Source organism: Diplotaxodon limnothrissa, linkage group LG3 (genome assembly GCF_057381915.1).
Source record: "Diplotaxodon limnothrissa isolate DT_005_m linkage group LG3, D_limnothrissa_male_GT1.1, whole genome shotgun sequence".
Taxonomy (NCBI): domain Eukaryota; kingdom Metazoa; phylum Chordata; class Actinopteri; order Cichliformes; family Cichlidae; genus Diplotaxodon; species Diplotaxodon limnothrissa.
The window spans coordinates 44,746,725-44,772,036 of record NC_140598.1 but is presented as its reverse complement, the minus strand read 5'-3'; the positions used below and the strand labels follow the sequence as shown (position 1 = coordinate 44,772,036).

The 25,312-nt window shown below is 44.9% G+C and overlaps 3 protein-coding genes across 3 annotated transcripts; all 3 read right to left on the bottom strand.

Annotated features, from left to right (window-relative positions):
* Nucleotides 1–1,170: 1,170 nt before the first annotated feature.
* On the bottom strand, nt 1,171–4,984 carry LOC146636055 (cerebellin-1). The gene is made up of 3 exons (XM_085350688.1): nt 4,679–4,984; nt 2,436–2,555; nt 1,171–1,368 (listed from the first exon to the last, which is right to left on the bottom strand). Exons 1-3 carry the CDS (start codon nt 4,982–4,984, stop codon nt 1,171–1,173), a joined length of 624 nt encoding a protein of 207 aa, XP_085206814.1.
* Nucleotides 4,985–8,831: 3,847 nt separating this feature from the next.
* On the bottom strand, nt 8,832–13,183 carry LOC146636054 (E3 ubiquitin-protein ligase TRIM39-like). The gene is made up of 10 exons (XM_085350687.1): nt 13,168–13,183; nt 11,825–12,059; nt 10,859–11,225; nt 10,634–10,729; nt 10,306–10,539; nt 10,070–10,217; nt 9,959–9,985; nt 9,799–9,863; nt 9,523–9,645; nt 8,832–9,233 (listed from the first exon to the last, which is right to left on the bottom strand). The coding sequence occupies exons 1-10, from the start codon at nt 13,181–13,183 to the stop codon at nt 8,832–8,834; spliced, it is 1,713 nt and encodes a 570-aa protein (XP_085206813.1).
* A 5,722-nt stretch (nt 13,184–18,905) lies between these two features.
* On the bottom strand, nt 18,906–23,744 carry LOC146636053 (uncharacterized). Its single transcript, XM_085350686.1, has 3 exons — nt 23,615–23,744; nt 22,841–23,215; nt 18,906–19,062 (listed from the first exon to the last, which is right to left on the bottom strand). Exons 1-3 carry the CDS (start codon nt 23,742–23,744, stop codon nt 18,956–18,958), a joined length of 612 nt encoding a protein of 203 aa, XP_085206812.1. The 3' UTR covers nt 18,906–18,955.
* Between the last annotated feature and the right edge of the window lie 1,568 nt (nt 23,745–25,312).

The window sequence follows — 25,312 nt, the reverse complement described above, 5'->3', positions numbered from 1 at the left end:
TAACTCAAGCTAGCTGTAGCTAGCTGCTCTAAGGCCTCACCTGTGCTAATTCGAGTCACTGAGCTGGACATCTCAATGTCTACTTTTGGAGTATTTTTTTATGGAAATATCTGACTCATAGCTTGGTATGCATCACTTTCACTTCTGGTATTATATAGAATACATATTATTATATGGATATATAGCACTAATTAGCATATGCCTGAGTGAAAGCTACAATCTCTATGGTCCTTGATTCAAAAACTTGTTTTAGCAGTAAGAACTTAAAGATCTGTACAATTGGCCATTATATTTTTCATCCATTCTGTTGCAGATTTGTGCTTTCAATTGTTTTTAGATGAGCCAGTTTGAGGCTAGCTTTAGCTGTCAGACAGATAGCCTCACATTTGACTTGAGGGTAATTTGGTATACAGAGGAGTTCATGGCCGTGTGAGTGACTGCACGGTGCCCTGGTTGAATAAAAGAATGAAGTCAGTGTTAGCCAATGAGTGTGCTGTTTCTCAGTCAAATATGCGTATTGCTCACATCCCATTTCAAAACACAAAGAACATTGAAAAGCTTCAGACTGGATTTTCACAAAACATCTAATCTTTGTATGTCTGCTAGCTAGCAAGCTTGCATACTGCTAACTTTGCCCACATTTGTCAATCCTCTTTATTATAGCAGTCTGTATACTTAAGACAACAATGAAGTGCTACACTGAACATTTTAATGAAAGTGAAGTATCTTGGATCATATTCTCCTTCGTACCTTTCTGAGATAAAGCATTTTAACTGGCAAGCTAGCACTGAAAATATTAATTTGTTAGTGCTAATAGATTGATGCAGTCAGTAGACACAATTATTTTCTTTATTGGCCATTTCTTATTTCATGCATTAAAAGGAAAACTGCAAGCAACCACAGACTAATGACAGAAAAACACACAATAAGACATAAAAATGCAATGGAAATGGAAAATACATCCAAGATTATTTGGTGCAAGGTGAATTCACCAATTCATCGATACACATCAAGATGCGTCAGTGCAGTTCAATGTATCAGTTAATTCCTCTTCCTTCGTGTTGATGGCTGTGAAAGTAACAAAGAACTCTTTATGTAACACCCGCCCTCCCCTCCACACCTGTGACTATGGTCAGAACACCAGCTCTCATAATCCTACCTCAGTCAACCCTACAACGGGAACACCAGAAACCCAGAGAAGGTGGAGTACTTCCACCCTCCCATTAGGTTCCCCCGCTCCAGTTTGAGGTAAGCCTTGTCCCCCCTCTCCATAATCACCAGACCCGCATTGGTGGCAGCTTCCCTGGTCACATCCTGGTCGCCTGCGAAGGCTGAGATCACAGGCCAGCCATTGAGAACCAAACTCACCTGGGAAAGCAGGATGTAAGATTTGTACGGAAAGTTTGGTTAGAAGACAGTGTTTGGTTACAGTACATACAGTATCCTGTATGTACTGTATCCTAAAACCTCCACATCAGTGCTGGTACAGGAGTAGAAGAAGTAAAAACTGAATGAAATCACATTCAGAAACTCTTCCTCTGTATAATCTGTGAATTATTCTCTCTGCACTGATATCATTAAAATAGCAGTAAGAAGTAAAACTGCACTCATGTTCTCAACTCTGGAGGCAGAGGCACAAAGTTCAATGTGATGTGTACAACTGCGACTTCATTTTTGTCGTACAGCGCAATCGCGAAAGTGAGGATAGCGTCCATAAATGGACGATTAGAAGTAAAGCTACACAGGGAAACAACCAGCTCCACTGAAATAACACTGAGATGACTGTAAATTCATTCACAGATATTAAGTCAGGGGACTGAGGCTGTTTGTGGTGAAAGATATTATTTTTAGTTATAGTTGTATTTTAACCTCCTAGGACCTGGCATCCAGATATGTGGTCATCACATTTTGGGTTATTTAGATCAAAATACTCAATTTTGCTCTACAAGGGCCTGATATCCACTTAAGAGGACATTATACTGCTACTGTTCTATCAAAATTTTAAACGAATATCCTCATATGTGGCTCTCATTTTTCTTAGAAACAAAAATCAGGTAAAAAGAAAAATCTGGTAATTCTTTGTTTTTCCATTCATCGGGTCCCAATCAGCCCAAATATCAAAGAGAAATTAAAAATGCATGCAGTGGAAGAGTTCAGGTCTTAGGAGGTTAAAGGAACACAACCTTTAGTGGCCTTGTGAATGAGTGCATGTAAAACAGAATCAGGTATGTTTGGACGCTGATGCAGTTTTGATGATTGTGTCTATACATCAGTAGAATCTGGTACTGTGTGGACATCACAGAAGAACCAGACTTTAGCACCTCTCTGTCTGTTGTTAATTCACAAACCTTAGAACAGCAATAAGTCTAACTTTTCTTTGAGAAACAAACAGATCCGTTCAGTGTTACGTGACGCTTTTACATTTTTGTTCTTACTTGTATCGTCTGCCGGTTGTAAACTTTGACAACATGAAAGCTGAAACTGTAGACTCCTTTTCTGGGTGCCACAAAGATGCTTGTTGCTGGATCGAAATGGCTGCCAACGTTCACTATGATCTAAGAAGGAAAAGAGAGAAGCAAAGAGTTTAACAAATTCAACCAACCAACTAGCCACAAATGTGTAATCCATAATCTTTCACTGAGCCTCCACTGTGGTTTATTATTCTTATTTTTCTGACCTAAATTTTTCTAATGTTTCTCTTTTACAAGAAAGTTGGTCTGCTCGTCCTCGCAGGAGAACAAGAAAAGGAGGGAGAGAACTGGCAGTGAGTCACTCCGTCGTAATAATGCTTTTCTGTGAAGGCCTTTTTTCTGTTTGTACAGTGTGATCAGTAACTGGGGACTTTGATGGCAATAAATCAAGTTTAGTAACAGCAGAAGAGGCTGTATCTATAAATGGCGATGGCAGTCTGTTCTGGTTATTATAAAACTGGCTGGTTGGTCAGTTCACCACATTGGTTTCTCAGTAAACTGTCTATGCATGAGATTTTCTCACAGACATCAATGCTCCTCTTTTATCGACTGTTTCTTGTAGTCTTATTTGAGAGTCCTGAAAGTCATGCAAACTGTAACTTGCAAAATTTGCCTGCTGACCTGCTATTTCTATGTATATGGATAGAGGTCTTTAGTGTAGTGGTTTACCTAACAAGCTGGAGACAAAATTAAAACGACAAGGTTGAGATGGTTTGGACTTGTGCAGAGGAGGGATAGGGGACAAAGGGAATGAATATGGGGAAAGGGAAGCCCACAGAGGAGGTTCGTGGGTGTAGTGAAGGAGGACACGCAGAGGGTTGGTGTGACAGAGGAGGATGGTAAGGATGGAGTGAGATGGAGACAGAGGAGGAGACAGATGATCCACTGTAGTGATCCCTAAACGGAGCAGCCAAAAGAAGAATGGCCTGCATTTGTATAGCGCCTTTCTAGTCCCTAAGGACCCCAAAGCACTTCACGCTACATTCAGTCATTCACCCATTCACACACAGATGGCAAGCCACACTGTAGCCACAGCTGCCCTGGGGCGCACTGACAGAGGCGAGGCTGCCGGACACTGGCTCCACCGGGCCCTCTGACCACCACCAGTAGGCAAACGTGGGGTTAGTATCTTGCCCAAGGATATTTGGCATGCAGTCAGGAGGGAGCCTGGGATCAAACCACCAACCTTCTGATTCGTGGCTGACTTGCTCTGCCACCTGAGCTACAGCCACCCCAGAAGGAGGTTTACATCTAACAAGCCAGAAATCTCAGTTTGATCCTGGGTGGAGACACAAATCTCTTTGTGGTTACATCAGGAAGTGCATCTGGTGTAAAAATCTGCCAAATCAAACATGCAGAGCTATCTGCTGTGGTGGCTCCTTGCAAATAATGGAGCTGACGTAGATTCTACACAGAGGTTTTTAGTTTTTAGTTGGGACCTATTGTCCCAGGTTTGCAGTTTATTTATATTTTTACTTTTTTATTCCACTATGAAAATTCACCTGTGCACAAAGGGACATAAGCTCAGAGGCTGAATGACCTACACATACATTTATTTATTTATTTATTTATTTAAATTGATTAATTTAGGGGGTTTAGAAATACACTTTATCTTTTACTTATTTAAAAGCTTCCTCAGTTTTAAGTTGGAAATTTTGAAACAAAGATAATCTGGTCTGGTATACAAATGTGTCGTCAGTGGTTTCCATCTTTCTGTGTCCAAACAAATGCATGTTTCCTTTGCGCTGTTTCCTTGTGTGATGCTTATTTAATATTTGCATTAATTTCTGTATCATTCCTTTTTGGTTGTTTCCTGTCTTACTTTGAAAGTTTGTTTTCTTTCCTCTCCTGTGTTAGTTTTGTTTACTGTCCTTCCTTGTCCTGTTGGCCATTCCCTAATCAGCTCTCAGTCTTTGTCACAGTGTCTATGCTTCCCCGCATGTTTCTCTGTGTTGACTGGACTTCTGTTTGACATTTTGGATATTTTTTAAAAAATAAAATACTAGCTTTCTGCCTGCAGTGTCCAGGATTTGGATCCTCTCCAGATTCAATACAAAATGAGGTCTATGTCCTTTGAAACATAAGTTTCTGTTGACCGTTTTTAGAGTGCAGCAGAAGGTGAAGCGTCATTTTTGGTTGAACTCGTGAAATTCAACCAAAACCTTAACTTGCACCACACCTTTCCAAAAACAAGCCTTAAAACCCACCTGGTCAAAGTAGATGGTCATGGTTCGGTTGCTCATCTCTGAGGGTTCGTGGTTGGTGTTACGAATGGCCGAAAATGCCACCCGCCCAGTTCCTGACCTCACTGACATGCCCAGGGCATTACCTGACGGCTCCGCCGATGGGGTGGAGTCGCACACCACCAGACACTTTCCCTCCAACACGATCGGCTCCGTGTCATTCTGGCAGCTGACCTCGGAGGGCCCCCGGTGGACGAGCAGCAGCAGTCCAACGACAAAGACGGAGTGGGCATCAAGGTAGAGTGCAGGGGTAAATGACAGACAAGACATCTTTTTTTTCTTCGCGTTTCTACTGCAGAATGGTCACCACAGCTCTTTAGCGAGACTCTTCTTGGCGCGCACCTCACTTTACCAGCAGGGTCATAATTTCACCTGGAAAGAAAACATCAGCCAGGGCTTTGTCTCATCTCTTTGGAGATTAAACGATTCAGGGACTCCTCAGCTGGCTTACTACGACTGACAGGAAGTCCATAAATGCGCGGAATAAGTGGTGGCGTCCGGTCCCTCACACCAGGGCAGGAGTGGCCATCAGCCAAGTGTGCTGAGTCAGAAGTCCAGACTGGATTGAAGCTTCAGGCCTGCGAGTCAGTGACACAGTTATTCACATGAAAACATTGCACGAATCTCAATATGACTGGACGACCTGATCATCTTTAGTTTGCAAATAAACTTACTGGTGAACAATGGCAACAGCTGTTAAAAAACCTGAACCTTGGTGACTCCTGCCCCTAGTTTGCTTCAACAACCCATACTGTTGGAGAATCCACCATTTTTACATATGTTTAGCCCTTTAAAACAAGTTCATGCATCAAAATATTAAGTATACAAAACCACTATGCTCGTTCTTGTTCTGCGTTTTAATAACAGAACATGACGACTGAAAACAGGCTGAAAACACAGCACGGTGCTGCTGGAGAAAAGTTGTGTGCCTCAGCACAGTTAAAATCTATCAAACCCGCACTGCTGTAAATGTAATAAAAAACCCATCCCGGTGCTCTGCCACATCACTGCTTAATTAAACGGTGAGAATATTAATAGAAAACCGCTTTATATTGAAGCAGAAAATAAATAGAAGTGATGAGGTAATGCTTTGGCCAGGAAGAGGCCCGCGTGAGCGACGCCAGCTGGACTCAGGAGGGGGTACAGCGGACTATCACAATCCCACCGCCGAGAGGCCATCTGTGGGTAAACACTCCCACTCATTCACCTCGTGCACCTTTCCAATTTAATCCCTGTCTCTCTCTTTGCACTTGCATTCCTTTACACAAACACGCTTACTATTAAAAAAGCCACTGTTTTAAGAAGCAAACACAAGAATTCAGACAGTACTTTGATAAATTATAAAAGAACCTTTTAGCATTTCCTTGTGTGACATTAGAGATGTTGCTCCGAAAAATCCTCAAAAGCATGGACAATAAGTGCAATGATAAAAAGTACAATCGCTCTAACGAGAGTGACCCTCAAAGAAAGAATCTGCAGATGCTCCATCACCCACCTTTCACGTCGTCAGCGTTGCTCCTGCAGCAACATACAGAAGCCAGCTTGGCTCAGTAAAGTTAGAGCTTCGTTTCACACTCACCTTCAGCTTTATCTCTCCTCCTCTCCCCCTCTCTCTCTCTCATTCTCTCTCTCTCACTACATCTCTGTTCCAGGGGACCCCTGCGTTCGAGCAGACGTTTAATCACATCACGAGCGTTGCCATCCTTCTGTTTTCACTGTTCCTCAAACCCACCCCCACTCTACCTTTTTCTCCCTCCTTCTCATCTAATCTCAGATATTACAGAAAATGCGCTGGGACTTAAAGGATTCATCACGAACTCACGCGTATCCCTGCTATAATTAAAAAATGTTTTTTTTTTAATTAGTAAATGACTATTAATGGGTGATAGCGGGTACAAATAGCTTTTTTCCCCTTTTAAACATTCATCATGCTGTGAACAGGGTATGTTTCGGATTAGAGATCAAGAGGTATGAAATCACCGCCTACTGATGGACCAGTGCTCCAGAAAATCACCATCCCTGAAGATTCCTCAGACTTCTGAGTGGGTGTAAATTTTTAACAGCATCTAAAGTGTTGATGTCTTCCCGATGAGCATCAGTAATAAACATTCATAGACACATCTTTATTCCCAACTTTACTGGTTTTATTTCCTTTATTGTTCCATAAATATCCTAAAACAGAGCAGGTACTTGCAGTATTTTTTATGTAGTTGTGGATCTAATTCACTCAGAGAGTTACATTTATTCTTTACTCTCAGATCATTAAAGACACTCAAGCCTGCAGCTGAGAATAAAAAGTAAAACTTGCTCGACATTAATTTAATTACATACTTTACTGTAATCCATCAGACTGTGCTTTGTCCAAATGAGAGAGCTCTGTTAGAGAGATACGTTAATTTACACAGTTTGTATTTTTCCCTTTTGTTCCTGCCTTTCAAAAAGCTAAAATGTGTTAGCATAGTGGCGCTCTTCCAGTCTTTCTCACCAAAGTGTTTAAAGCGCTCACACATTCATTCTGTTTTTAATACTAAACTACTGCGCAGAGCTTTTCCTCGCACACACACCCACGCTGCAGCTTTGTCTTTCAGTCCGCATTGTGTGTTTAACCTCTACACCACCATTTGTGATTGGTCACATACTGACACCTGCTCAGTGGAAACACTGAGTTAACTTATCATGTTGATAACCAGCTTTGTGTGTCCGCTTATCCTGATTGTCAATGTTAGGTTCAGCACACTCGGGGTATTTTCCATTATCTGGATCTGCTCACTGTGACTCAGAACAGGGCCCAGGCCTAGTAAAATGAGCAGAGCAACAATTATAGGAGGGAGGAACAAAACCATAAAGATGCCGAGTACTTACGTCTGCTCACATCCAGCAGAACTGTGCTCTGACGTCAGACTCAGAATCGCTTAAATATTTATAATACTCTGTTACTGTTTGATGTAATTTTTTTTACTGAACACACACCACATCTGTTTAATCCTTTTTCTGTTAACAGGGTCTAAATAAACTTTTAACTAACTGTTATATGACCTGTGCACATTTTTTTGTTTGCATGATGGGTCTGATGGTGGATGATCTCTATCATATGGTTCAGTGTTTCTAAGGAGGTAATAAAGGAAGCACTAAAGCATGTTTTTAAGTAGTTACAGGAGCTCTTATGAGGCCTTCTGGATCATGCACTCATAGGGCCCTCTGTTGATGTGATCTGTGTGTGTACTGAGGTGCCGGGATTTATGTTTTACTGTGTGCAAGTGCAGGAAAATAAGTTGTTCAGTTTGTTGTCTGGGCACTGATATAGGATATGTTTCAGGGTGAGCTTTAGGTACTTTCAGCACAAATGTGATGAAATGCAAGAGTTTTTAAAGTCAGAACGTCTCAGTATGCCTTAGAAGAAACCAAAAATTAAAATGTATATTCTGACAAACCTGTCTGATGACAGAACATCTGAACAACAACGTCTGAAAAATACAAAAAACAAATACTAATTCAAGGCCTTAATGTTCAAACATTAAAGCTGGATTTCTCCTCTATGTGAAGCCTGATGTGTGTGTCATAATACATAATGAATATAATGGTGAGGTGCAGCTTATTTAGACCTCACATTAAAATATACAACAAATCAGCTTCCTTCAAAATAACAGGACCCAAAAACGCATATTTGAGTTTTGTTTGTTTTTCTTTTTTCCCCCCAAAAAACTAGAATTTATTTTCAGTTTCAACTTTTGCATCTCAAGTACAGTAAATACTAGTCTAGTAGTATTTTGTGAAGATTTGAATAATAAAAGTTAAAAACCCACTTTGCACACACTTCATGACAGAGAGAGCAAAACTTACTCCCATCTTACAGGCTGTACAGGTTATGCTAGGGTTTGCACACTCAAACAGAAGTAACTTGCTATGTTAGCCAGTGGCAGGGTTGCTTAATAACATTGTGCACACTGTTCACATCACCTGTGGAACAAAGACGCATGCGTGAGACGAGTGTTAGTGCCTCTTGCAGCTGGACTGCCTGCTAACTCAGACATGTGACATGTGGTTTCTGTAGGAACAACCATTTTAATCATCTAGGGGAAGCACAGGAATGAGATCTAAAACATTAGTTAGCGTCACATCATACGGTTAAATCGATGCCTGTGTCCTGTTCTTCCCTGACACCTCCCTCGAGAGGACAGATAACCAGCGGGGCCATGTTTCTCCCGTTGTTTTGAACACAGGGGTTGAAATACGGGTAGAGAGGCTCACTGAAGCTGCATCCACCGTAAGTATAAATGTGAGTCTTTGCCTCTGCGTCATAGAAGGACACCGACCTTTCCTCATAGTCCAGGAATATGCTGACTTTCTTGGGGATTTCGTGAAGGTTGAGGGTGACCGAGGGCCCGGCGCAGGCGCTCAGACTGCCACCTTTTCGCCGGCAGATGGCCCAGTAACCGTTTTCAGGACGAACTGTGATGGCACCTTTCCTGTTGATGGACTCCTGGGCCACACCAAGATCCCAGTCTGATTTATCCCCAACCTGAAACACGGTGTACAAAGAATTAGATGGAAAAAGCAAGAGGAAGAGAAAATAATAACCACTATGAATAATAGCTTTTCCCCCCAGTTGTGTTGAAAACTACATTACTTTCTTTATATTTTGCTAAGAAAATGGGACATTGGTGAAGAGATTTATTAAATTGTGCAATCATACATGTAAATACAGTATATAATGCAAAAACATCAACTGAAGGGCTAGAAGCATCTCTGGTATTTGTTGGATTTTTTTTCTATTTCTTAAGGACATGACTTCCAGATCCTGATCCCACCTGAACTACCCAGTAGCGTCTTCCAAATGTGAAGCTTTGTTTCCCCAAAATGCAGACGCAGGAGTCAAACCGCTGGGGACTGTCTGGGAGCAGAGTCTTCTTCTTCTGGCTGGCGAGGCTCACCTGAGGATCAACAATGGGCTCATCATCGCTGCCAAAGAAACTTTCATTCTGAATCTCCTTCTCCACTTGAGCATAAAAAGCTTACAAAATCAGCATGTCCATCTAAGTGTGTTTACTGTTATTGTGATAGAGTCAGTGATTTTAGGCTGATACCTTCTTTTTATCTGGGGACAGGACCAGCCAGCCTGAAGCTGTCTCGGGATCCAGGGTCACATTGACTGCAGATACAAGAAGAAAACAGCAGGTCAGGTACTGATGAAGCTCAAAAAAAATTTATAGGAAAAACTGTCTCACTATATATTTGTGATCATACCTGCATATGCACTCATCTTGTCCACTTCTGCATGACAAAGAAGTTAAAGAATTAGATAATATATTTATTTTTACAATGATTTGTTGTTCATGTTGCTGTAGGGTTACTCACCCTCTGCTGAGAGTTTGTTTGCAACTTCCTGGCACATGTTCCCCAGCATAGAAACGGCTCTCCTGACCATCCCCAGGGAGTTATCAGAGTGCACTGCCACCTCTGACCAATCTCTGGTGGCCGGGAGCCTGCTCAGAGACGGGAAACTCTAAAAGCAGAAGGGAGCTTTTTGTGAGCACCAGCTTTAAGATGCGGATGCAGCAGAGAGACGGTAAAATGCAGCAGATAAATCTGACCTGTAGGAGGTGGAGCGAGCTCCGCGTGAGCTCCAGGTGCTGCAGCTCGCTGCTCCTCGTCTGCAGTTCGTGGATTTCCTTCTCCAGCTCTTCGAGCAGCTCCTCAGCTTTCCTCTCGGCTTCCAGCTGCCTCTCCTCGAGATCCTTGGCGAGCTCGGCCTGCTGCCTCTCGATGGCGGTTATCAGCATGCTGCAGATCTGAGAACTGCTCTGGATCTCTCTCTCTGTGGCCCTCTATTGATTAAAATGATCAACTAGATAAATAAATAAACTGATAAATGAACTACTTGGTTGCAAGCCTGACTTTTTGAACCAATCAACGACCTACTTTCCTTAGATCCACTGGACTTTTGATGTCTTCCATTTTTTTCAGCCTGTCCTGGATCATCTGTTGGATGTCGGACTTTGTCTCCCTCAGATTCATCTGGAGAGGATCAAACAATGTAAAAATGAGACAGCGAGAAGAAGAACACACAAAAATCTGTGAGCTCAGGAAACCCCCCCTCCCTCCCTCCCAAAAAACGCAGGGCAAAGGAAGAAGCTTTTCCCTCACCTTCACCCTCCTGCTCTCCTTCTCCATGGGGACAATCTTGTGGTGCTTGTGGTCGCCCTCTGTGCATTTCGAGCACACAGTTGTGTGATCCTGCTTGCAGAACATCGTCAGGGGCTTGTTGTGCTTTCTGCACAGGTGGCTGGTGTTGAAGATTGCTGGATCTGTGAGGCAGTGTCTCTGCAGCGCTGGATCTCTCTGGTGAGGCACGAGGTGAATCTCACAGTAAGACGCCTGACACACCAGGCACGACTTCACCGACGGCGCCTTGTTCCCGTGGCAGACGTCACAGGGCACGTCTTCACGGTCTGATAGCTGGTGTGCCGGGGGCTTGACGTCCTCCCCATGCATCAGTGTGGGTGACAAAGACCTTTTGAAGATAATGTTAAATATCATTGAATATATTCAAATATATCTGCCATCTGGAAGAGAACACAAAACGGAACAAGACAATAAATTCAAATTAAGGGACTCTGGTGTGCCAGAAACACAATGCATAGCCAGCTGGACATGGTGTAAACATGCACTGTATGTGACATTGCACTTCATGGTCAATATATGTGGCATTTAAGGTAGAGTAAGGCTCTATAATCAAGTTAGGTTGGATATTAGCCAAATTAAGATATGTCGGTCTCCTTGTGAAAGTTTTTAATAGAGCTAACTTCTTGGCTAATGCTAACTAAATGGGCAGACAACGTGATTGGTCAGTTGATCCTGGATCTGCTTCCTACTCCACAGCCATGAAACCACACACAATTAAAGCAGTTTTAAGAAATTAATTCTAATTCAGCATCGTGAATGCAGGGACTGGTGTACAAACATTTACTGTATGTCTCTCATTTTGTATATTATTATCGCTATTTATTTATTTTTAACACCGTACATTACCGCCCTCACTTTTGTTGCACTTGTACATTGGCAATAAAGATACTGGGATTGGGACACAAAGAGTATGGAAGTAAAACAGACCTTTTAAAGAATTCAATCATGTCGGAAAAAGCTCGGTTGATCCTCAGCTCCGGTCGCTCTTTGAACGTCTCTTTGCACAGCGGACATTCCGACTTGTCCTTCGTGTCCCAGTAGCCTTCGATGCAATCCAGGCAGAAGTTGTGTCCACACGGGATTGAGACGGGATCCGTGTAGGTGTCCAGGCAGATGCAGCACCGGAACTGATTCTCCAATGGTACCGAGGCCATGTTTGTCACTGGAAAATACCACAAAAAGAGTCAGTCCTGTCTGTCCTGTTTGCAGATGGTAGCTGGAGGCATAGTTCAAAAGTATATTTAACATCTTGACAGATCCTGGCAGCCTTTTTCTTTTTTTGTGTTGTGGTTGATTTGTTTTGAATCACATGTCAAATATGTGACATCACATGTCTGCTCAAGATAATAGACTCTGGATTGTTTTTGTCTGCTTTAAATAGAAAACTTGAAGTCTGAAAATGCTGCTTTATCCATCCTTTCATTAAATTTAAAACATCCATTTTTGTTTTTGAGTCAAAAAGCAATGAAAGCTCGCAGTAACAGAGCAATAAAAAGTCCCAACACAGACTGCAAACTACAGATGAACCTCATTTAATGGTGTTAACTGAGCTGTGATCATGTAACGTCTGGTTCTGCTTCTACCAGCCAAAAAAGCTGCAGAATGGATTTTAAGATCATCATTGAAGACGTCTAGAGGGGACCTAAATCTGACTATTTGTTTCCAACAAATATTCCAACATGTTGCACCAGCAAAAAATCAAGACAAAGTGCACTTTTACAAATACTCAGTGTGAATACTGCAATAAAAGTGTGTCATGTTACAGAGGCTGACACCACTTACACTTAACTGACTAGTTTGTTTCCACTTTTAGCGCAATATGTCGCTTTGAATCATACTTTGCAAATCGGCTCTTTTTCAGGACAGGTTCAGTCGTTTTAAGCTCCCTGTGCTGATTGTCCGACTTCTTACTGCTCATTATTCCAACACACCACAGAGGGATCACCCACCCAGCACAAGTATTTTCTATATTTACCAATGCGTATAAAATACTGAAACTCAGACAGATTGTTGTAGATTCCTGTTTCCCACACCAGAAAACTGACCTTAAAAACCTAAATGCGACTGATTAAGTAGCTCATTTTTGTTGTGTTGTTTTAAAACATGTTTCTAACCATTCATGCCATTTACTATAACTCAGTAACTACATTTTTGAGTAAAAGTAATCTGATACATTTAAAGAAAAGCCTCAACTTGGTATACATTGTTTCCTCTCACAGTTTACAGTTTCATCTTCCAGTTTCTGCAGTGTAATAATAATAACATTGTACCTGTTTGGGTGGACATGCTGGCAGCCCCGATCCTCACAGATGCAGCTCGTACTGTGTAGTTCACATTCAGCCTACAGACACTTAAATACTCCTCACAGGTGCTCTTTGTTTGTGCTGAGATTATTTACACGAGCTCCTCCCTGAGTTCATTCTCGCAGGTTTTGCAGTCAGTCTGGTGTTTCTGGTTCTTCAGCTTCAGCTGCTGACTCCACTGTAGGTAATCCATAGCAAGAAATAAGGCGCAGTGATTGAGCAAACAGAGGTTAAAGCAGGGACTATCACATGTTTATATTGATTAAACATAATGATATAGAATAAAACAAAAAGTACTGTCACAGTAACTACTTACAGTAAAATCTCAGTAAATACAATTTAATAATATTGTTCAGAATAGTTTTCTCTTCTTTTCTGTGTAATTCATAGAAGGTTAACAAACTTAAATGCTTTTTAGTTTTAACTAACTTGCATTTTTGTCACATGACACAAGTTCGCCTTTGCACCCGCAGCTCGTTTAACCTCGGATCTTGAAAATCGATGCAGAGGAGGAGCCGTCTATGAGCATGCACATCACAGATTTGTTGCTTTGTCAGGTCGCAAGTGGCAACTTCAGCTTATCAGCTCCGAGTTGCAGAAAGATTTTCAGAGAGCCAAACCGGTTTTGTAGAGCTCCATCTTATCTTTGAGAGAAGAATAAACAGAACACCCCGGCTCAGTCACACATTGGAGGGAACGTTGGTCCTTCTCTGTGTGCCATCATACAATGTGTCTGTCAGTTCCAGCAGACTCAGTTGCAGATTAATGATGCGTATTGTGCATTAATCTGAAGTTAATCATTAATATTAGTAATTATTATTTAGTGTGCACACTAACTTCATGATGTTGCAAGTGCCATTTATCAAGTGTCCTGCACAAAGTTTTATCAGCGCTTAGGGAAAAAAAAGGAAATATTTCCCAATATTGGCTTTTTCAGAGGTGTGTTCTCTCTGTTCTTAGTTTAGTTTCAATTCACATGAAATTGAAACTTCTAGCTACTCTGGTACACACCAAAGCTATCTGTGCAACATGATGAGATTTCTTACACTGAATAACATCGAATTCGAATTAATATCAAAATCTTGTAGAACTCTCTGTGTCCTTTTGTCACTTTAGCACTAAATCTTTTCTCTTGTTCTGGTTAACACTCGCTCCATCGTCAGCTCAGAGGACAAAATCTAAGATCAACCAGAAAAACAAAATCCTTCAAAATCAAAACCTAAAACTCAGGCCAGCCGTAGGAAAGACACAGTACGTGTTCATTTGCATTCATTTATCAATCATTCAAGTCACTTATGCACATGTACACAGCTGTGCTCAAATAAATGAGTCACGTCCACACAATGAGTCCAGCTGAACGTCTTGTGTGTAAAGCGGAGTGTTTAAAGGTATGTTATGAATAAACGGTCAGATTAATTATTAATGTGTCTTTGTTGTATTATTACATAAGCAACGTTTCACTGTTTGCATCTTGATGAAGTACACAGAGCTCAGTATTACACATAATAATGTTCTTATATAATATAATCTTATATAAGTGATGCCACTGTTACCCCTGTTCACATATCTTATTTAGGAAAAGCAAAACCAGTGTGTTTGGATCCTTAAACATCTTAGTAACAGGAAGGAAGTGGGACAAGGAGCATTTTTTGAATTACTAAATTGCCACTGAACAGAACAGGAAGCTCATTTGTTAAAATGTGATGCTAAGGTGCTCTGACCAAGCTCTGCACGTTACTACGTTTTGGAAGTGATGTATGACCACAGCAGGCTGCACAGTGTCCGGAGAGGAACGGCTGCTCCCAATTTTCAGGAGTCCATTCAATACTTGTTGACACAAATCACCGGTGCAGCCTCATGTTGGTTCAGTGTGAAGTAGCAGTAGTTCAGCTGATGAAGAAAACTCTGAACACAAGTAAGCGCAAAGTGAAGTACTTCAACATTGCTCTACACGTACTTTTTCCTTGTTACTGTTTCAGTCAACAAACCACAAGATCTCATCAAAAGGCACGAACATAAAACAGCCCACAGCGTTGTGCTAACCTGACTCACATCTGAAGAATGTTTAATGTTCCCGGCGCTGCCAAAACCTCCACATACCAGCTGGATCAGGTGATACCTGGTCGTGGTTACAGATCAGGAAACATCCCTACCTCACAACATGAAGCAGACATTATCACCAGGTTGAAATGGGGGCCTTTTCTTAATTTAGATCCAGCTTTTATATTGTTTAGATCAGGTGTGTCATTTGTTGTTAGCTCACCTGAATAAGAGAAACAAACTTGTAAAGAGAGAGCAGGTTTTGCCTCTCAGACCTCTTATACTTACACACCTGCTCTACTGCTAACACAAGGATCTAATTGGCCAATCAGATGGAAGTAACTGAGGGCATTTAGGCATGTAGGCATATAGACATGGTCAAGGTGACCTGAGAGAACTCCTGATTGAGGGCCTTCGGTGTGAGCCTTGAGTCTTAATACAGATTTATTATCTGAAACAAACACAAGACCTTAGCTAAATGTTCTCAGCATGTAACATGTGGTTAATGTTGTGAACAAGATTATATTTAATCCAAGCAACAATCTTTATCTTGTCTTAACTAAGAAAAAAATATCAATATTTTGCATTTTTACACAGGATACAGACTCTGGCCTTCAGTCTGAAAGTCTGGTAGTTTAACCATTAACACACATCATGTTTCGTTAACCAATAATAAGCTTTGTACACTTACAGACCACTTTATTAGAAACACATGTGCACCTGCTCACTGATGCAGTCATGTGGCAGCACCGAGAGTCCTAAACTCCTGCCGACAGACGTGAAGAGCTGCAGTTAATGTTCACATCCAACATCAGAAAGGTGAAAACACAAGATCGCCGACTGAAACTTCATCATTAGTGACAGAACTGGCTCAACATTTAACATCAGCAGTACAAATCCATAACCCAGACATTTTGATCAGCTTAATGTCAGTGAACGAGGGGTTGAATATCAGTCAGTTTGTTATCAGTCAATTTGAAGTGGCTTTTATCAGTTTTCTCTCCCCTAGATATTGGTAATATTGGTCGACTCCTTCACCTATTAGCAGACTCGGGAGACTGCTGTCACCTCCTTTGATTATGCAAACAAGACGACTGAAACTCCTCCTCTCTAAAAACAGCAACTAAATGTAGTATGAGGGGGTCAGAGGGGCGGCGTAAGTTTTGGGTTTACACACAGGCTGATTCAGTTGGTTTAAACAACAAACTGAGGTTTGTAAATTACACAGGTATGAGTTAGAACACAGTTGCTCACAACCAAATGTAAAAAGTCCAGATTTTATTAGGTTGTCAAGCATCAACTAGGCATAACAGCCGTGTGGTGGCCTGACATTAACTTTTAGTGTACAAACTGGAGATGCCACAAAGTCTAAAACTGGTTCCATGATCAGGACAATGAGTTCACTGTGAGAGTGTCTGTGTTCACCTGAGAAGTGGGATGTGGTAGTACGGGTCATTGACAGGATGGATGAATGTGAATGCTCTAAATGTTTTTGCTTCTTTCCTGTTGAAAGAAGGAGCTGAAAGCCAAGATTGCAGAGGGTAAAGAGTCCTACAGACGGAGGCTGGAAAACAAACTGCAGGAAAACAACACTAGGGAGGTGTGGAATGGAATGCGGGCTATCACTGGCCTGAGACAAAAGAGAGGTGTTGGGATGGATGGGGACGTGGAAAGTGCTAACAACCTTAATCTGCACTTCAATAGGTTTGACTGCCCTGCGTCTCCTGTTTCCACACCCAGCTCTTCTCCCCTCTCCTGCCCCCTCAGACTGTCTCACCCTGTCCCTCTCAGCAGATGACATCAAAAAAAAATTGGGCAGACTCCACTCTAGCAAAGCTGCTGGCCCTGATGGTGTCAGTCCCAGGGCCCTCAGGTGCTGTGCTTCCCAGCTGTCTGGAGTTCTACAACGGATCTTCAACATGAGCCTGGAAATGCGGAGAGTCCCATCACTCTGGAAGACATCCTGCGTGGTTCCTGTCCCTAAAAAGATCAACCCGCCGACCCTCAGTGACTACAGGCCAGTGGCTCTGACCTCACATGTCATGAAGACGCTGGAGAGACTCATCCTGAAACATCTGCGTCTGCTGGTGGAGCCTTGGCTGGACCCCCTGCAGTTTGCTTATCAACCTCGTATCGGTGTGGAGGAGGCCATCATCTACCTGCTGGACCAGGCTTATTCTCATCTGGACATTGTTGGGAGCGCTGTGAGGGTCATGCTCTTTGACTTCTCCAGTGCTTTTAACACAATCAGACCATCACTGCTGGGGAATAAGCTCATGGAAATGCAGGTGGACGCCCCACTGGTTGGTTGGATTACGGACTATTTAACAAGTCGACCACAGCATGTCTGACTAAAGAACTGCCGCTCAGATAACATCCTGAGCAGCACGGGAGCGCCGCAGGGGACGGTCCTATCACCCTTCCTCTTCACTCTCTACACATCTGACTTCAGGTACAAGTCTCAGTCATGTCATCTGCAGAAATTCTCAGATGACTCTACCATTGTGGGCTTTATCAGGGATGGACAAGAGGAGGAGTACAGGAGTGTGGTAGACAGCTTTGTCGAGTGGTGTGAGCTAAACCACCTACAACTTAACATCACAAAGACAAAGGAACTGATTATGGACTTTAGGAAGCAGGCCCCTCCTCCTACCCCTGTCACCATCAGAGGGGCTGATGTGGAAAAAAAAAAAAATCATCTTTTTTAAGCTTACTTCCTGCTGTTTATTTGGGAAGATAGAGAGCTTTCGATTAAGTGTTTTTTTTTATCATTTTTTTTTTTTTTTTTTACTTGTCAACAAGGATAAATCTATGTGTACCTCTTCTATAGATAAATATGTCTGCTAGTGTAAGACTACTGTGCTGGGATGTAAGCGATTTAATAGACCTGGGAAATATTTATATAAGTGGTGTATATGCCGCTGCTTTAAATATCACTGTAAATTTAGTGTAAAGTGTTGTTATGGAGATCTGAGTGGCACTGGTGGGGAGTAGATTTCTGTCCCAGGCAGGGCTGGAGAGGCCACAGGGAGCACTAGTTTATTTCTTGGTGACCTGAGGTTTGTTTCGACCTGCCGAGAAAATTCAGTCAGCAAATAGTTTACAGATCGCCCAGAATCCATCCAGTCCAACACATGAGCTGAAACACAAAATAAGGAGTAATCATCTGCACAAACAGAGCAGCCTGGGATGATGTCCTGGCCTGTGTCAATCAGGCGCCTGGAAAAAAAGAGGACATGACGATTCTCACTCTCGCAGTGGAAAAATCAGAAATTTATGAACATATTTGAGCCGTAGCCAAAATCTTGGAAAAAAACCTGCGACTGGTTCTTGTGATACAACCTGATAAAAGATGAGGAAATCAGCAAAACCGGCATCATTGTTCCTCTGGGAAAGATTTGAATGTCTGTAACAAGTCTTGTGCTGAAGCATCACAGAGACGGTGGCATTCAAATCAAAGCATGGCTAAAAAGGGAGAGCTGTCTATATACTGCATATTTGTGCTTTGTCCCTCCACAGCATTATTATACAACAGTTTTCTTTTCACAGATGCCAGTCTGGACTTTTATGCCAGACAGTCAGGATGCGATCTGTGCATCCCAGTTCAGGGTCTCATGAGGATACTGTCACGGAAAAGAGGGACCCAGGCGCGGTTCTTGCTCACAGAAACACAGTGCGTTTATTTACAGTGAAACAGACAAGTCCAACAATCCATTCAAAAGTGCAATTTTCCAATCGTGCTCGTCCCTTGCTCCCAGTGCGTTCCGTGTAGTAACTCCCTTAGTGTGTGTGCTCCCCAACTCGCTTCTCCGCTCGCCCCTCCTGGAGGAAGAAGGAAAATCCAGCGTTAGCCACACGCTAGCCAAATAACACACTCACACTGCTCGCACAGACTATACCAGTTCGGAGTAATAATCCCACGTCGACTGTCGCCGTGAGTCCAGGTTAAATACCCCTTTCTAGCCTGGAGGAATGATTACCAACCACGGGTCAGGTAATCAGCTGCAGGTGGGCCGGCAACAGCGAAGAGGGACTCCCAATGACGACAGTCGCCAGGACACGCCTCTCCCACGGCGCGCACTTCCGTAAACAACCCCGAGGGCCAGGGAGGGAGAAGCAAACACATATACAGAAAACATAAACACAAGCAGGGTCGTCCGGAAAGGGCCGTCCAACCGTGACAGTACCCCCCCTCTAATGGGAGCCTCCGGGCGACCTGGCAAACTTGTCCGGATGCCGGCGGCGGAATTCTCTCACCATGCGATGATCGAGAATGGCAGACCGCGGCACCCAAGAACGTTCTTCCGGACCGTACCCCTCCCAATCCACCAAAAACTGAAAGCCCCTACCGCGGCGCCGGGCATCCATTATGCGAGTAATGGAATACGCCGGGGCGCCGTCAATAATCCGGGCGGGTGGCGGGGGCCCAGGGGGCGGGCACAAAGGGCTGGTCCGGACGGGCCTAACCTGAGAAACATGGAAGACGTCATGTACCTTCATAGCAGGCGGAAGGGCCAGCCGGACCGTCACCGGGTTCAGGACCTCCTGGATGGCAAAGGGGCCAAGAGACCGAGGGGCCAGTTTCTTGGACTCAGTCCGAAGAGGGATGTGCTTGCTGGAGAGCCACACCCGCTGGCCGACCTGATAATCCGGAGCAGGAGTGCGGCGGCGATCCGCCAATGCCTTGTTCCGCTCGGCCGTTCTCAGGAGTGCTGCGCGCGTGGCCCGCCAGACCCGACGACAGCGCCTAAGGTGGTGCTGGACCGAGGGAACCGCCAGCTCTCCCTCAGAGATGGAGAGGAGAGGGGGTTGATACCCCAGCGACGCCTCGAAGGGCGAGAGTCCAGTCGCTGATGACGTGCTGGCGTTGTGGGCATACTCCACCCAGGCCAACTGCTCGCTCCAGGTCGCTTGGTTCGATGATGCGACGCAACGCAACATGGCCTCCAGCTCCTGATTGGCCCTTTCGGTCTGACCATTAGTTTGGGGGTGGAACCCGGAGGACAAACTGACCTGAGCTCCCAATTCTGCACAGAACTCCTTCCAAACCCGTGAGGTGAACTGAGGGCCACGGTCGGAAACGATGTCCTGGGGTATGCCGTGGAGCCGAAACACATGCTGCGTCAGTAACTGGGCCGTCTCCAAGGCAGAAGGGAGCTTGGGCAGAGCAATGAAGTGGGCAGCCTTGGAAAAACGGTCAATAATGGTTAGAATGGAGGTGTTACCTGCAGAGGGAGGCAAGCCGGTGACGAAGTCCAGGGCGATGTGCGACCATGGGCGTTTTGGAGTGGGTAACGGTCGCAGGAGGCCAGAAGCAGGCGAGTTGGTGGTTTTGTTCCGTGCGCACACCGGGCATGCCGCAACATAGTTCTGGACATCGAGAACAAGAGAGGGCCACCAAAACAAACGTCGTAGAAAGGAGACAGTGCGATTTTTACCTGGGTGGCACGAAAACTTGGCAGTATGTACCCAGTGAATGACCTGACTACGCGCTGTGGCCGGAACATATAGTCTCCCTTTCGGGCCCGTGCCAGGGTCGGGCTCCTGTCGCTGGGCGTCCCTGACCACCTTTTCAATCTCCCATGTTAGTGCACCCACAATGCAGGTGGGGGGCAGGATGGGTTTTTCCTTCTTGTCCTCATCGGTCACGGGTGCGAACTGGCGCGACAACGCGTCTGGCTTAGTGTTCCTAGAACCGGGCCTGTAAGTAATGGAGAAGTGAAAACGAGTAAAAAAAAAAAAAATAAGGCCCACCTGGCTTGTCGGGCGTTGAGGCGCTTGGCTGCCTGGAGATACGCCAGATTTTTGTGGTCCGTCCACACCACGAAAGGCTGCTCAGTGCCCTCCAGCCAATGTCGCCATTCCTCAAGGGCCCACTTGATGGCGAGCAACTCCCGGTCGCCCACGTCGTAATTTCTCTCGGCCTGAGACAACCTGCGGGAGAAGAACGCACAGGGATGCAACTTGCCGTCGATCCGTTGGGAGAGGACCGCCCCCACGCCCGAATCGGACGCGTCCACCTCGACGACGAAAGGCCGGCCGAGGTCCGCCTGGACGAGGACCGGAGCCGAGGAAAACAGGTGCTTGAGCCGATCAAACGCTTGCTGGGCTGCGGAGGACCACTGGAAAGACAACTTAGGAGAAGTTAGGTTGGTTAGAGGAAGGGCTACCTTGCTGAAATCCCTGATAAAGCGGCGGTAGAAATTGGCGAAGCCCAGGAACCTCTGCACCTCCTTGCGGGTCTTGGGAATAGGCCATTCCACTACGGCTTTGACTTTGGCCGGGTCAGCTCGCAAACGCCCCTGTTCCACAATGAAACCCAGAAAAGAAACAGTTTCCACATGGAACTCACATTTCTCCGCTTTCACAAAAAGGCGGTTCTCCAATAGGCGCCGTAGAACCAGACATACATGGTTGATGTGCTCAGTCTGCGACCTGGAAAAAAATCAGAATGTCATCCAGATACACGAAGACAAAATGGTTAATAAAGTCCCTGAGCACATCATTAATCAGGGCCTGGAAGACCGCAGGGGCGTTAGTGAGACCGAAGGGCATCACTAAGTATTCGAAGTGCCCCAGGTGGGTGTTGAAAGCCGTCTTCCACTCGTCACCCTTGCGGATGCGAACCAGATGATAGGCACTCCGAAGATCCAGTTTGGTGAACAGGACTGCCCCCTGTAATAGTTCGAATGCCGAGGCCAGCAGGGGGAGTGGATATTTATTCCTAACAGTGATCTTGTTCAGCCCTCGAAAGTCAATGCAGGGACGCAGGCTCTTATCTTTCTTCTTTACAAAGAAGAATCCTGCTGCTAAAGGCGAAGTAGATGGGCGAATAATACCTGCGACCAGAGACTCCGTTATGTAGCATTCCATGGCCTCGCGTTCCGGTTTAGACAGACTGTAGAGCAGACTTGCTGGCAGGGGAGCGCCTGGGAGTAGGTCGATTCCACAGTCGTAAGGCCGATGTGGAGGCAAAGACAACGCCTTACTTTTGCTGAATACCTGGCCGAGGTCGTGGTAGTCGGCGGGCACCAAGGAAAGGTCGGGGGGTGAGGAGCTTTTCGCAGAGGCGGTCCCAGGATTGTCCGGGACAGCGGCAAGTAAACATTGTTCATGACACCGCGTGCTCCAGCCAGTTACACACCCTTTGGCCCAGTCGATTTGGGGGTTGTGATGTTGGAGCCAAGGAAATCCCAGTACCAGTGGGGTGTGGGGGGCTTTGAATACCAACAAACTGATTTTCTCAGAGTGATTTCCCGAAATAATGAGTGTAACCTCCTGAGTGCGATGTGTGACGGAGGCTAGATGGCCGCCATTTAAGGCTGAGACCTTCAGGACCTCTGGAAGGGGAAGTAGGGGCAGGCCTAAGATGTTGGCTAACTCCTCGTCTAGGAAATTTTGTTCAGAACCAGAGTCAATGAGTGCGCAGCAGGAGTGAGTGAGGGAGTGAGACATTAATTTAGCAGGGCAGCTGAGGTGAGGGAACACTTTTGTTGTGGCGCCCGCCAGTATCCCCACAATTACTGACGGGCCGACTCTTTTACTCGGTCTGGGCAGGAGTCAACAAAATGTCCTCTTTTTCCACAAAGAAAGCACTCACCAGTCCGTTGTTTGCGCCCCAGTCTAGAGGAGGAAAGCTTGGCTCCGCCGAGCTGCATGGGTTGCTCTTCATCCCCGTGTTGCTCCTCCTCACTTCTCCACATCAGAGTAGGAAGGTCCCTAGATGTACCCGTGCCCCCAGCAGGCCGCCGACCATCCCCGGCTCTTCTGCCGAACTCCCGCATGTGGTCGTCTAAGTTAATACACATATTGATTAGAGCAGACAAAGCTTTAGGCAGTTCCTTGGTTGCTAACTCAAGCTTAATATTCTCATTAAGGCTGTTGAGGAAGGCTCCACGCAGTGCTTTCTCCTCCCAGCCCGACTCCTCCGCCAGGATCCAGAACTCCACGGAAAAGTCAGCAACACTCCTCCTACCTTGCTTCAGAGAAAACATGCGATGACCTGCAGCATCCGAGCTAGCGCCTTTATCAAACACACAGCGAAACTTGCTGAGAAAGACGTCATATGACACAGAGGGCTGGGTATTTAAAACTGCCTGAGCCCATTGAAGCGCCCGCCCAGTCATAAGTTGCACCAAATAAGCGATTTTAGCAGAATCAGAGGCAAAGGCACAAGGTTGCTGTCTAAACACAAGAGAGCATTGCGTCAAAAAACCCCGGCTCCTCCCCAACTCGCCGTCAAATTTTTCGGGTGCGGGGAGTGAGTACTCCCGCTGCCGCGGTGGAGGTGAAGGAGGAAGCGGACAGGCTGCCGCGGCTTCCAGCGAAGGGGCGGGCTGCGTTGGAGCCGTATTAGGTGAGGAAATCAACATACCTTTAAGCTCTGTCATGGCTTGCAGAAGCGCGGTTTGTTCCTTTGAAACGTGCTTCAGCATTTCCTCGTGTCGCTCCAAAACCTCCGCTTGGATAGACAGCTGGCGTGAAGCAGAATCCGCTGGGTCCATGGTGGTGGGATTATTCTGTCACGGAAAAGAGGGACCCAGGCGCGGTTCTTGCTCACAGAAACACAGTGCGTTTATTTACAGTGAAACAGACAAGTCCAACAATCCATTCAAAAGTGCAATTTTCCAATCGTGCTCGTCCCTTGCTCCCAGTGCGTTCCGTGTAGTAACTCCCTTAGTGTGTGTGCTCCCCAACTCGCTTCTCCGCTCGCCCCTCCTGGAGGAAGAAGGAAAATCCAGCGTTAGCCACACGCTAGCCGAATAACACACTCACACTGCTCGCACAGACTATACCAGTTCGGAGTAATAATCCCACGTCGACTGTCGCCGTGAGTCCAGGTTAAATACCCCTTTCTAGCCTGGAGGAATGATTACCAACCATGGGTCAGGTAATCAGCTGCAGGTGGGCCGGCAACAGCGAAGAGGGACTCCCAATGACGACAGTCGCCAGGACACGCCTCTCCCACGGCGCGCACTTCCGTAAACAACCCCGAGGGCCAGGGAGGGAGAAGCAAACACATATACAGAAAACATAAACACAAGCAGGGTCGTCCGGAAAGGGCCGTCCAACCGTGACAGATACTGCCTTGTCTACTTCAAAAGCCCCTTCAGTGCTTTTGTCCACATTTATCACAGCTGCTGCTTAATTGTGCACTCCTCAGTGTCTGTTATACTGGAGACTGTTGTTAGTGTGGCAGTCAGGTGATGGTCAGCTGTAACCGAAACCAAAACACATATCAGGTTTAGTCAAAGCTGCAATAAATTTAAAAAAAAAAAAAAAAAATCTTTAACCCTTTGCTGTCACAGATGTGCAACATCCTGTTTGGGATCGGTGAGCAATATTTTTATTTTGACAGGAGCTCGATTGTCTCCAAATGCTTTCCGCCTTGAAGCAGTGACAGCAAAGTGGACAGTGTTCATGCCTCAGTCTGTTCCCCACCCACACACTCAGAGATGTACAGGCAGAGCAGAGCCACTTTTATCCTTCACGTGGGTTTATCTGTTAAATCACGCCACTTGCCGAATGTTTCAGTCATCAGCCGCTTTTAGTGGAGACAACAGAAAGCTACAATCACTGCTTCATTCTGCGCTTACGGTCAATAAGTTCTATGTGAATTTTAGGGCTACAGCGACACCTAGTGGTCAATAAAAATGTTACTGTGGGTCAGTGTCTGCTCCCATGTGTGCTCCACTCAACGACAAACTGCTGCTCATTTCATTCAGTCACAGTTCAGACTACAGATGTTTTTTAGGTCCACACTTAAAGAAAATATAAACTGGCAGAAAAACGATCCACATTTGAACTGACAGAATGTCACCGTACCTAACTGTGCTGTTCAGAAACTATTAGTGTACAGAAAATGAGAAAAGGAGTATTTTTTGGTACCAAAACCCTATCTTATCTGCATATTTTCTCATTCTAAGTAAGCTGCATTGTAAATAAACTCTTTAACTTTTGTTCAGGACTCCTGCATTTGAGCCCCTTTTCATTCATCTGACTACAAATTCAGATATGCTTAGTATAATGCCCAACGGCAGAAGGTTGTGACTTTCTGTACAACATGTTTAAG